The sequence below is a fragment of the Carcharhinus amblyrhynchos genome, chromosome 29, assembly GCF_965287045.1.
Source record: "Carcharhinus amblyrhynchos chromosome 29, sCarAmb.v2.hapA, whole genome shotgun sequence".
NCBI classification, from domain to species: Eukaryota; Metazoa; Chordata; class Chondrichthyes; order Carcharhiniformes; family Carcharhinidae; genus Carcharhinus; species Carcharhinus amblyrhynchos.
Window position 1 is genome coordinate 10,482,952 of NC_137352.1, and position 13,291 is coordinate 10,496,242.

Here is a 13,291-nt window from a genome sequence, read left to right on the forward strand (position 1 = left end):
ATTTTAAACAAGGCACTGTTCAATGGCTCCGGTTAAGCGTAAGAGATTTTTTGAAAGTGAACCCAATGTTCTGGTCAACTCTTATCCCTCACATAACACTTTATCACATTTCTCACTGGTGTAAATTGACTCCTACATTGGCAATGAAGTGCTAAGATTGTGAAAGTCGTGCCATAAATGCAATTTTTTATTCTCTCCATTTGATTTTGGTGGTGCTGGTTGAAAGATAAATGTTGGCCAGAAGACCTTGCATAATCTTTGGTCTTTTATATTGATCTGAGTGACAGACAGGATCTCGATTTAATGTCTCATCTAAAGAACAGCACCTCTAACACTGCAGTGTTCCCTCAGTAGGGCACTTGTTAGCCACCTAGGTTTTGCATCTTTTCTCATATTCACTGATCTGCAAAGCCCCACATACATTTGATAAAAATTAGAAAAAGGAAGTCCACTGGTATAGTCTCATCCTCAGACAGTACACATTTGGAATCTTGACTGAGTTACTACAAAGTTTCATGTGGTGTTTCACTTTGGGACAAAGAAATTCAATTAAATGTTCAGCTTGCTCACTATAAGAGTGGTTCTTATCCTATGATAATCTATGATCTGGCTCAGCCCTTGTTTTTTAATTAGGTTATTTTTAAAGATGAACTTTTTTTTGGGAGACTAGAATATAAATCAGTATTTTTGTGATATTGCAATATTCTCACCCTATCAAACTCTGGGTCAGGATCACCTATCTTCATCCATTTATGTTTGCAGATCTGTTCCACAGATAAGCGCTTGCTTGGGTCTAGCACAAGCATATGTCGGATCAAGTGCTCGCATTCTGAAAGGAACAAGTGTAATTAGTAAACACACCTATGCATTCAGTAGTGCACTGATTATTTTGCAGATCAGAATTATTTTGCTCAAATATGTTACTATAGTATGGAACACAGATACATCATAGAACATAGAACACTACAGCACAAACAGGCCCTTCGGCCCACGAGTTGCGCCGATCACATCAACACCTACCAACCTACAGACCTATCTATAACCCTCAATCTCATTAAACCCCATATACTCATCCAGAAGTCTTTTAAAAGACCCCAGCGAGTTCGCCTCCACCACCACTGACGGCAGCCGATTCCATTCACTCACCACCCTCTGAGTGAAAAACTTACCCCTAACATCACTTCTGAACTTCCCTCCTTGCACCTTAAATCTGTGTCCTCTCGTAGCAACCATTTCAACCCGGGGAAATAGCCTCTGAGAGTCCACCCTATCTATTCCTCTCAACATTGTGTAAACTTCTATCAGGTCGCCTCTCAACCTTCGTCTCTCCAGGGAAAAGAGTCCCAGCTCCCTCAACCTAACTTCATAAGGCATGCCTTCCAGTCCAGGCAACATCCTTGTAAATCTCCTCTGTACCCTCTCAATAGCTTCTACATCTTTCCTATAGTGAGGCGACCAGAACTGCGCACAATACTCTAAATGAGGCCTGACAAGGGTCTTATAAAGTTGCAGCATTACCGACTCCTAAACTCAAACCCTCGATTAATGAAGGCCAGTACACCATACGCCTTCTTGACCACCTCCTCCACCTGCGAGGCCGATTTAAGAGTCCTGTGGACCCGGACCCCTAGATCCTTCTGCTCTTCAACACTACTCAGACTTCTGCCCTTGATAGTGTACTCGTTCATCCCGTTGGTTCTGCCAAAATGGACGACTACACATTTATCCGCGTTGAAGTCCATCTGCCACTTCTCCACCCAGTCCTGCATCCTATCTATGTCCTGCTGCAACTTTTGCCATCCTTCCAGACCATCCACAACACCACCGACCTTAGTGTCATCAGCGAACTTACTTACCCATCCCTCCACTTCCTCATCCAGGTCATTTATGAAAATGACAAACAACAAGGGTCCCAGAACAGATCCTTGAGGCACTCCGCTGGTGACTGACCTCCATTCAGAAAAAGCCCCATCCACAACCACTCTCTGCCTTCTGCAGGCAAGCCAATTCTGGATCCACAAGGCCAAAGGCCCTTGGATCCCATGCCCTCTCACCTTCTCAAGAAGTCTTGCATGGGGGACCTTATCAAACGCCTTGCTGAAGTCCATGTACACTACGTCCACGGCACTTCCTTCGTCAATGTGTTCAGTCACATTATCGAAGAACTCAACTAGGCTTGTAAGGCACGACCTGCCCTTGACAAATCCATGCTGACTATTCCTGATCATGTCAAACCTCTCCAAATGTTCGTAAATCTTGTCCCTCAGAAGCCTCTCCATCAGCTTACCAACTACTGAGGTCAGACTCACCGGTCGGTAATTTCCCGGGCTATCTCTGTTCCCTTTCTTGAAAATAGGAACTACATCCGCAATCCTCCAATCCTCCGGAACCATTGACGACGCAAAGATCATCACCAGGGGCTCTGCAATCTCTTCCCTCGCCTCCCACAGTATCCTGGGGTACATCCCATCTGGTCCAGGCGACTTATCTACCTTGATAGAATTCAAAAGTTCCAACACATCCTCCTCCTTAATATTCACGTACTCAATCTTTTCCATCTGCTGCAAATCCATAACAAAATCTCCCAGATCAGCTTCCACTGTGAATACTGAGGCAAAGTACTCGTTAAGCACCTCTGCCATTTCTTCTGGTTCCACACAAACCTTTCCCCCCTCACCTTTTATAGGTCCTATCCCTTCTCTTCTTATCCTTTTACCTTTCACATATTTATAGAAGGCCTTGGGATTCTCCTTAATCTTACCCGCCAAGGTCTTCTCATGGCCCCTTCTGGCTCTCCTAATTTCCCTTTTAAGTTCCTTCCTACAGTCCTTATACTCCTCAAGATCTTTAACCTCTCCTAATTCCCTGAACCTCTTATACACCTTCCCTTTCCTCCTGACTAGGTTCAACACAGCCTTTGTGCACCACGGTTCCCGCGACCTACCAAAACCCCCTTGTCTCATCGGAACGTTGTCATTCAGAGCTCCAGACACACATTCCTTGAATATCTGCCACCTTCCTTCGGTACTTTTCCCTAAATATGCTATAAATCAAATTTTTGTGTTGCAGTCATAAGCATGTGTTTTGGGATTAAGATGAGAGATTGACTTTTCCGCGCATTTACTGTTGGTGTAGACTAGAATCGCTCTACAAAAGTTGCTTATACTGTCAGCAATCTATTAGTGTTCACGATTACTCTGAACAAAACCAGTAAGAATTTCATTTGCATGTTCTTAATCATGCCCAGTGTCCATTTGTGAAGGTGTTTAATAAATTTTGCATAAACAGCTGAATTCTCAGTGTTATAACTGAAGCTTTTATTACTTTGTTTTACAGCAAAGCCAGATCTATGCCTCATTAGACTGGAACCCGGTGCCACAGTGTGCATTTATCAATGACCTGAACACAAAGCAAACTGAGTAGATTCACAGAATTTACAAAACAAAAATTTTTTTTGTGTGTGTGTGAATAGTACATTTGAAACTAAATGTTCATGGCGTACACAGGTTTCTGAAGCGTTCAGGGGAGAATCTGAACTGAATCCAGAGAGAATGTAATAGTAGCGTTGGAGATGAAGTTGCATATAGAAAGGGAAGAAGGAAATTCAGTTGCAAGCTGGCAATTTATACTGGTATTGATCTGTTCATGTTCACATTAAAATAAGGGCCTATTGACATCCTCAGAGTGGAAATCACTGGCAGACTGCCATTCTATAGCAACTTACCTGAGGGGCTTGGTCAGGACGTTTAAAATAGCTACTATGAAGTTAGAAGTATTTTTCTTCTAACCATCAGCGTTAGATCACTTTGTCGGATGGTTTCCAATTGTCCAGGTGAAGTTGGTCCTTTAGGACAATTGTCAGGTGAAGCCTACAAGGGAACCCCCAAAGAGCCATCTTTGGGGTTGTCCCCAAATCTGATACCGGGGAGCTGGGAAGTCATGTTCCAAAGTGTGTATCTATTAAAATAGTTCTGAGTTACACAGGCATCAACCTTTAAACCAACGCAAAGATAAATGGAGATCAAATAAATTTTACCTTTCTGAGTTTATACCATGGGTGTGATTTAAAGGCTTGAGTTCTTGGCATGTAAAGGAAATTCCACTGCCAAACAGTATCAGCTAGTGTAATATCCTAACTAGGCTAACTATTATTCTTTCTTTCTTTTGAATCGCAACCTGCACTTACTCCCCTTTCTCTCCAGCAGAAACTAAATTAGCTTTTTCCTTTAGTTAAATGGCATATCCCAAAGTGAAAGTCTGTTCGGGAGAAAGTTAGTGAAATTGCTTTTCATTTGCTCTGATATCAATTGATCCACTAACCGTGAAAGTGCATAATATGCAATTTCCCATTTTTGGAAAAAAAAGAACTTACAATGCTCGGGCTTCAGTGACAGTGAGAGCTAGTGCACTGCCCTCTTACCTCCAGGATCTGTCAATGAATACAGCCCAGAGAGACAGCATTAATATCTCCCCTCACTGTTAACGAAAAGGGTTCTATATGAAATGAGATTGAGCAGTTTCAAACCCAATAATGAACAACTGAGCATAAGCACTCCCTACTAAATACACTGGATACTCACAATTATTGATGTCTTTTGCTCAACTTGTTTTGCTTTGTTGAGAACTGCAAACATTTGATTTGTGTTACTTCTTCAGAGTTTCTATTTTGCACATAAAACAAAGACTACCGGATATGTTGAAAGTTAATTCACTTTATTCAGTGTAGCACTAAATGGATTTGCCAGTTTATTATTTAATGTGCAAGTGTCCCTTCAGCTGAAGAAGTAGCAGTGGCAGGTAGTCAACTGGAGAACTTCATGGAATTCAGATGGTCCCACCACCATCCAATTTATCCTGGGGCTAAACTAAATTCAGTTCAGGGTCTAATTCACAAAACAGTTCTAAGTTGCCGGCAGCACAATGGCTAGGACTGCCACTTCACAGCGTCAGGAACCCGGGTTTGATTCCTGGCTTGTGTCACTGTCTGTGTGGAGTTTGCAAATTCTCCCCATGTCTGCGTGGGTTTCCTCCAGGTGCTTTAGTTTCCTCCCACATTCTGAAAGACACGATGGTTAGGTGCATTGACCCAAACAGGCGCCTGCATGTGGCAACTGGGGGAATTTCACAGTAACTTCATTGCAGTGTTAATCTAAGCCTACTTGTGACTAATAAATAAACTTTTAAAAAGTTTTCTAATTTACTAATTTTACAATATAGGTGTATATTACAATGTGGCATTGGGGTTTCATTTTGTACCAATGCTAAGAAATTGTAGGTAAAATCAGAGTCACAGGTGATTGCAGAGCTTCGTAGAGGGAGATTTCATTCTCCAAGCAATTTCAAACTACTTTTCACAGGCATTTCAGTTGCAGTGTATGTGAGGTGTCACAAATAACAAAAATATTTACAGAAATTCTTGCTGCCCACAAAAATATGAATCACATCACTTATTAAACTTTCACATCAGACTTTAAAAAGATAATGTTGTCTGGCCTCACCACAAACTATAATGTATTTATATCAAGTGATGAATATATGACAATATGACCAAAAATCCAAACACATGGGTTAAAATTTTCACTAATTCCTGCTGTCAACTAGAATGGTGTCAAGAACTGTTTCACGTGCACATAGTGCGGCTGCTGGTGCATGCGCATCTATTTCTGACGACTAGCCGGTTGATGGGAGATGTTTGAAATGGCATTGGTTTCACTGCAGCACATAGAATGGTCCAGCATCAATTCATCCAGGTCCCAATCTGCGATGGGATCTCAATCTCAATGATATTTTATGTGAGTGCTACCTTCTTAAACTAGACCTAGTACATTAAGGTTTTGTGCAGAGAATTTCTAGACAGCCCAGGCAGTTCAGTTGCTAGATACTGGGTTCGTCACTCATTCACAGAATCCCTACAGTGCAGAAGGAGGCTGTACAGCCCATCAAGTTTGCACTGAACACAATCCCACCCAGGCTCTATTGCCATAACCCCACATATTTACCCTGCTAATCCCCCTGACACCAGGGTCAATTTAGCATGGTCAATCAACCTATTCCGCACATCTTTAAGCTGTGGGAGGAAACCGGAGCACCTAGAGGAAATCCACGCAGACACGGGGAGAATGTGCAAACTCCACACAGACAGTGACCTGAGGCCGGAATTGAAGCAGGGTCTCCAGCGCTGTGACGCAGCAGTGCTAACCATCGTGCTACCATGCCAACCATTGGATAATGATTTATTCACTATTTTGGTTAGAATACATTTCTAACTGACTTTAACTAAAAACTGTTCTTAAACTGAATATTACAATAATTTCTCTGCATTGGAAATTGGAAATTCATTTGCTGAAATTTCCGGATTACATGTCTCCATCATTTACTGAATCATCAAAACATGTCTTGAAGAGGGAACAGTTGACAAATGATATGCAGACTAAGTAAAAAGAGTTTGTAATTGGTCATTAAAACACAGACCTAAAAATGGGTAACGTGGCTTTTATTCTTAGTTTGTGAAAAGCCAACTTGTAGGTTTTAATGCTGGCAGTCAATACTGGCTAAAATTGAAACTACAAGTGAACATGTGCAGGAAGTGTTGTAGTGCAAATAAAGACAGCCTTTTTTTTAAAAAAAGTGTGGTGGCGGTCAGTTACTTGGTGTTTGAGTTGCAGTGGCAACATACACTTTTATATGCATGTTGCAAACTGGAGCTTTGGATTGTGACTCTTACTGCCCATCACTGGGCATGTGCCAGAAGGTTTTGTAGGTTGATAATCAACTTATTTGCTTGTTACGAATGCAGCTTCATTGGCCATTCAAGTCTTGGGGTCAGACCAAACCTGGGACTTCCAGCTCACAGGCACAATTGCTGAACCACTATGCCTTATAGCCTCTTCGTTTTTAAGTGCACTCTGAGAATATGTTTTTGTTCCAACATTTTTCTTCCATTCACCAAAGATTGCAGATTGGGCTATTTGTAGAATTTTTCACCTGTACGGGGAAACTGTTCTTAATTTAATTTCATGAATTCCTATGTAATTCTATACAACATGTTCTCAAATGGTAACTTATTAAGTGTATTTATAACCATGGTTTTCATTTTTCATTTCTGTGCAAAACAGTTGAAAAGTTGACATCCCCAAAGAGCTCTTATCATAACTGCCGAAAGGTAGGAGCAGACACACAACAGAAAAAAAGCTATTATTTAATTGACATAGATCATAAATAAGTGGCAAGCAAGTCAACAAAAATAGCTCCATTTATAACAGTTACAACAGTTGTTGTAAGTAGGAACTTGAACCAAGTTAGGGAGCGAGTAAGTGAAGGAGTGATTAATAGAAAGTTTCCACCCCAAATACTAATCTATAGCAGTAACCTGCACTATTATTAAAACCACAACTGTCTGAACTCTTTGCAGTAGCAAAGATCACAGGAATTTGTGTGTTACCCACTGTATGCATGCAAGCTTGGGTCAGTCAGCAGGGAGTTGCTCCAACTACCAGAATAAATTGACAGCATGAACCAACTGTGGAGGTGTGAGCCAACTATTTAATCTGAACCAGAGAAACATATTCTACATGCTGGGAATTTGGAACACAATTTTAAGCAGGGAGATATATTTACGTTCAGATTAATGAAATATCTAATGCTATTACTGCCTCATGCTGCACTAACTTAAGACTTCTCTAAACACATAATTTCCTTTGGAAAACACTGATGAATTTTATTTGCATAATACTGCCCACTGACCTGTTCCTTTCTTCTGATTATAAAAACACTAATTTTACTGAATGCATATGATGAATGGATTAATAAATTTAACAGGATTTGTTCATTATTTGCATCTTAAAATTAGAATAAATTCTAGAAAATACTGCAGTTCATCACAAACAAATGATACAAATGGGCAGTGTTTCAAAAACTGGTATGCATATCAGCATATTATCACCAAAGGAAAATTCTAATTTACCAAAGATGTATGACACTTAATTGTTGCTTGAAACAAAGTTGCTTGATGATGAAGAAGTCTTGTAAATTGGCTGTATTTTAGACTTTTTTCCCCCAAAATGCCAGCAGATGTGGAAAGTTGTCTGTGCAAATACACAGCTGAATGGTGAGTGCATTACCAGTATCTATAGCCCAATTGAGGGGATCAAACAGAAGCTCCAAGTGTGTTTCATTCCCTATGATTAGACCTGTAATCTACCAACTGCCAATGTCTTGAATTATTTTGTATTGAGCCTAGTAAATTTTGGAACTTGAAAAGAATCCTGAAACCTTCTGACCCTTCTGGCACATAACGCACTTACCACGTGTAAACTTTCTTGAATTGTTATGCATGTGATATTGTTTCTGCAATCAGAATATTTGCACAAGACGATAATGGTAAGTGACAACAGGGTGTGTGACAACAGGACCTTAACTGATAAAACAGCAAATAAAAATCTACTGTACTTCATTTTGATCGTTAATTGGTTTTCTCCAATAGCTAAAATACCTAAGTGGTCTTTTTCAGCACTTACATTTGTATTTAAATTTTATTTGACAAGTCAAGTCATATTAATTCATATTGTATAAGTTTTCAGGAAAATCTTTTCTATGTTTCTACAATCCTAAGAGGACAAAACAATGGATTAAACAGATGTCAAAATTAACTGAAACCAGGTATTTCAATGAAAAACTGTGGAACCAGAAAGGAAAATCTGTTTTTAAGTAAAATCAGTCAACTGCCCAGACACAGAAGTTCCCACTTGATGAACCATCTAATACTCCAATTACTGTATTATTCAGTACCAATCAGTGTCAAATATAGCCATTAAGTCATGCACTCTACTGCTTCCAATTAAGTATTACTGACAGCTGGACTACAGGGAATAGGGTATAATAAGAGTGTTAACCACAAAGAATGAAAACATTGCCTTGGGGGATTAGTAACAATAACTTGTAGTTTTAGATCAATTTACTGAATGTTCAATAATCCCTTATAGATTATTGCACAGTGTATTCCACACAAAAAAAAGTTTGTATCTATTCTTGTAAATGTCTCAAGAATTTTCAAGTTGTGCAATTGCGTAATTATTGATGTTTAAAAGTATGCATAATTTTAACTGTCCAGAGAAAACTACATAAAAGCCACTGATTCCAATAATAAATGATGTGTTTGTGGTAATGAAATTTGGCACTCAACTTTAAGTGGCTTATAAATGCAACCTACACAATTTTACCATTTTCATCTCATCTAACATAAGGATTGTTAAGATGTTAAAACAAGAAATAAATTTTCAAATCAAAAATCGTTTAAAAATATTGCAAGAAGTGATATTCAAGTTTTAAAAAAATAAAAAAAACTGTATTGTGCTAATTCTGTCATTGTAAAGCCCCCTTCTTGAATCCACTTCTGAAGGCATTGGCACATTGTTCCACATCATCAGCAATCCTCTTGCTTTTAGTCCAAGTGTTCTTTCTTTACATGCAAGTTTAGACAACAAACATAAGAAGGCAAGTTAATCATAGGCCAAGCCTATGCTGTCCTCAATGTAATGTCCAATTCACCCTCCTAGTGTTGATGTCCAAGTTGCCCAGCCTCAACTTCTGATGTCTAACTCCTGCCCCAAGTGCCTCTTGTCCAATTCCCTCATCTCCCAATTTCTTATGTTCTGCACTCAATGCCCAATGGACCCCAACCAAAGATGTCATACATCCAACCCTTTCTACTGTCAATGTGCCATGGGCAGTGCCAAGGAAGTGGAGCCTGTTGGGTTGGGACCTGAGCAGGGGCTATTATAGTGGTCATGAAGGAGGGGGCACATCAGGGGCTATGATGGGAGGGCATAAAGGAGGGAGGGTCATGAAGGGGATACATGTTGGGAGTCATGGGGAGTGTATAAAGGGAAGTTGTGAAGGGGGGGGCACGTCAAGGGCATGAAGGGGGGGCATGTCAAGGGCATGAAGGGGGACCCATGGGGAGGCCACCAATGCCAACGATTTGTATTGGCAAGCAGGTGGGGGAAACTGAGGGGAGCAGCGGGGGCAGTATCCTGATGTCCGTGGGGGGGAGGAGGGGGTCTCCCAATGCACTGTGAGATTGAGCCTCACTTTCAAAATGGCATCTAATCGCTTTGCAACTGGGCTCACCAGCGTGTTTAGGCCCCTGCTCCTCCGAGAACAGCGTGCAGCTCGCCAAAAATAACTAAGCGTGGGACAATTGTGGTCCAGCCTGTGCTGGACAGACCGGCACATGGGTCCCTCTGGTTTTCTTGCTATTATGACACTTAGTCATTTTTTGGAAAAATCATGGTCTAAGGGACCTAATTAGTGTTTATTAGAGGGATATGTAATGAGATGAAGCTTATATCAAGTATCAGAACAACTTTTAAAATCCCATGTGATCTACAGAGGAACCAAACTAGGTCCTTAAAGTTTATTAGTCACAAGGCTTACATTAACATCGCAATGAAATTACTCTAAAAATCCCCTAATCGTCACACTCCGGCACCTGCTCAGGTACACTGAGGGAGAATTTAGCATGGCCAATGCACCTAACCAGCACATCTTTGGACTGTGGGAGAAAACTGGAGCACCCGGAGGAAACCCATGCAGACAAGGGGAGAATGTGCAAACTCCACACAGACAATGACCCAAGCTGGGAATTGAATCTGGGTCCCTGGCACAGTGTAGCATTGCTGTGAGGCAACAATGCTAATCACTGTGCCACCGTGCTGCCCCTGTTGCCCTCAAACATTTGCTGCTCTCAAAGACAAGCAAAGGAGACTTAAACTGTGAAAGAGCATGTGCTGTGAAGCTTACATTATTCCTAGCATCTGCAAAAATTACAAGAAATTCAGTAATATATAACATATGTAAGTACAAATATATTACAGTATATATTAGACGTCACTTCAATATCGTAGCCTAGAAGAGGACCATGATAAAACATAAATGCTCTTTCAACTACTGTGGTCACATTTATAAAATCATTAAAATGATTGTTTTTGAATCATACATCAATGTATAATTTTGCTGTTTAAAATTTATGTCTGTGAGGTTGCCATCAATATATCAGCGCCACTCTTATTCCCACTGGCTCAGGCTAAATGAAAGTTCTTACCTGTAGACATAAAGAATGGAATGCGGAACTTGCCACTCAGTACCCTGGCCCGCAGGTTCTGCAGTGTGCTGCCATCAAATGGTAGGGCCCCACACACCAGCACGTATAGTACCACCCCCAAGCTCTGCAAGAAATAGAACTTGGTAATGAAATGGGTCATATTGCCGTGAATCACTTCCTTTTAACTGCTTATACTTTTCTTACTCTCCCTGACCCTCCTGCTGAACTCCAATTTGATAATGCAAAAGAAATTGTTGACTCTCAGCTGCAATTTAATCAGTCTCATACTGTCATCTCAGCTGGCTGAATATCTCCATCCACACAAGGATGAAATCGGTTTCACGTTGCACATATTTCACAGAAGTGTTAGTGAAAGGAAACAGCAAAAGGAATATCGACATTTCTTGATTTATTTAAGAAACTGAGAGCTTGACAAATACTTCGCTCACGCACTGCGCATTTAGAGATACTGCAAAACTTTAGCCCTATGGCCGAAATAGTATTATCCATGAGTTAATGATTTTACTTTCTTGCATAAAGTGTATAATTTGTTCCATTTACTGTATTCTGAATGCATAAAATATATTGATTTGGAATAGAGCAGCATGGTAGTGGTGAGAAGTTTTCTGAACTCAACAGCCAAGCATAACATTAATTTCTTCAAAATTTACGTAAGTTCTATTTGACAATACAAAATGGCTTGTATTCCAGGTTTATTTTGTAAAGTACTATCATCTTTCAATAGTAAAACATCGAAACAATCCATACATTCGTAGAGGGGGATAAAAGTACTAGTTAACAAACTCTTATGACGCAACCTGCAAAAGGAAATCTGATGGCAACTTCAACATTTTTTTAGTCATTCAAGAGATGTGGGCGTTACTGGATGGGCCAGTATTTATCGCCCATCTCAAATTGGCCTTGAGAAAGTGGTGGTGAGCTGTCTTCTTGAACTGCTGCAGTCCATGGGGTTTAGGGAGGGAGTGAGTGCTGTCAGGGAGCGAGTTCCAGAATTTTGACCCAGCAACAGTGAAGGAACAGCTGATATATTTTCAAGCTAGGATGGTGAAAGGCTTGGAGAGGAACCTCCAGGTGTCCCCATGTATCTGCTGCTCTTGTACTTTTAAGATGGAAGGTGCTGCCTAAGGAGTCTTGGTCCTACTACTCTGCATCATGATGAAGGCAATGAGTGTTTGTGGATGGGTGCCTATCAAGCAGGTGCTTTGTCTTGAATGATGTCAATCATCTTGTTTTGTTGGAGCTGCACTTATCCAGGCAAGGAATTCATACATTCCTGACTTACGCCCTGCAGATTTTGTACAGATTTTGGAGAGTCAGTTGGTGAGTTACTCACCGCAGGATTCTTAAAGTGACCTACTCATGGTATTTATATGGCTAGTGGTTAAGTTTCTTGTCAAAGGTAACCCCCAGGACGTTGACTGTAGGTGATTCACTGGTGGTAAGGCCATTGAATGTCACAAGGAGATTGATTAGATTCTCTCGTGTCAGAGACGGTTATTATCTGGCAGTTGTAGTGCGAATGTTACTTGCCACTTGGCAGCTCAAGCCTGAATACTGTCCAGGTCTTGCTGTATTTGGACATGGACTGCTTCAGTACCAATGGTGCTGAAATCCCCACTTCTGACCTCAAGACAGAAGAAAGCTCAATGATGAAACGGCAGAAGAGTATTAGGTCTAGTGCACATGTCTGATGAACTACTGCAATGATGTCATGGATTTGAGATGGTTAACTTCCAAAAAACCACCACCATCTTCTTTTGTGCTAGGCATGACTCGAGCCAGCAGAGTTTTCCTCGATTCCCATTGACTGCAGTTTTGCTGGGTCTCCTCGATGCCATACACAGTCAAAAGTTGCCTTGATATCAAGGGCAGTCACTCACTCTCACCTCATCTCTGTCGGTCAGCTTTTTTATCCACATTTGAACCAAGGTCAGGACTGTGTGGCCCTGACAGAACCCAACTGAGCATCAGTGAGCAGGTTACTGCTCACTGTAAGATGTTCCTGATGATTTATTTTGTAATTTTGATTGTAGTGCAGTCAAAAATAAGTCATTTATTTAAATGCATTTGATAAATGCTCTTTTACTGATCGAGACCAGTCGTTGCTGGACGACAACTGTATAACATTTAGCCAAATGGGTGTTAAAATTTGATGTCTTTTTGAGAAGA

At 40.7% G+C, this 13,291-nt stretch overlaps 1 protein-coding gene across 5 annotated transcripts in view; it reads right to left on the reverse strand.

Moving 5' to 3' along the window:
- Positions 1 to 13,291, reverse strand: part of sik3 (SIK family kinase 3) — a 281,489-nt gene that overhangs the window by 63,786 nt on the left and 204,412 nt on the right. For all 5 annotated transcript variants that reach the window (XM_080214519.1, XM_080214520.1, XM_080214518.1 and 2 more), the window contains exons 6-7: positions 11,102 to 11,225; positions 711 to 829 (exon numbers count right to left, since the gene is read on the reverse strand). In XM_080214519.1, the coding sequence (XP_080070645.1) occupies positions 711 to 829; positions 11,102 to 11,225 (243 nt within the window). The remainder of the gene's footprint in view (positions 1 to 710; positions 830 to 11,101; positions 11,226 to 13,291) is intronic.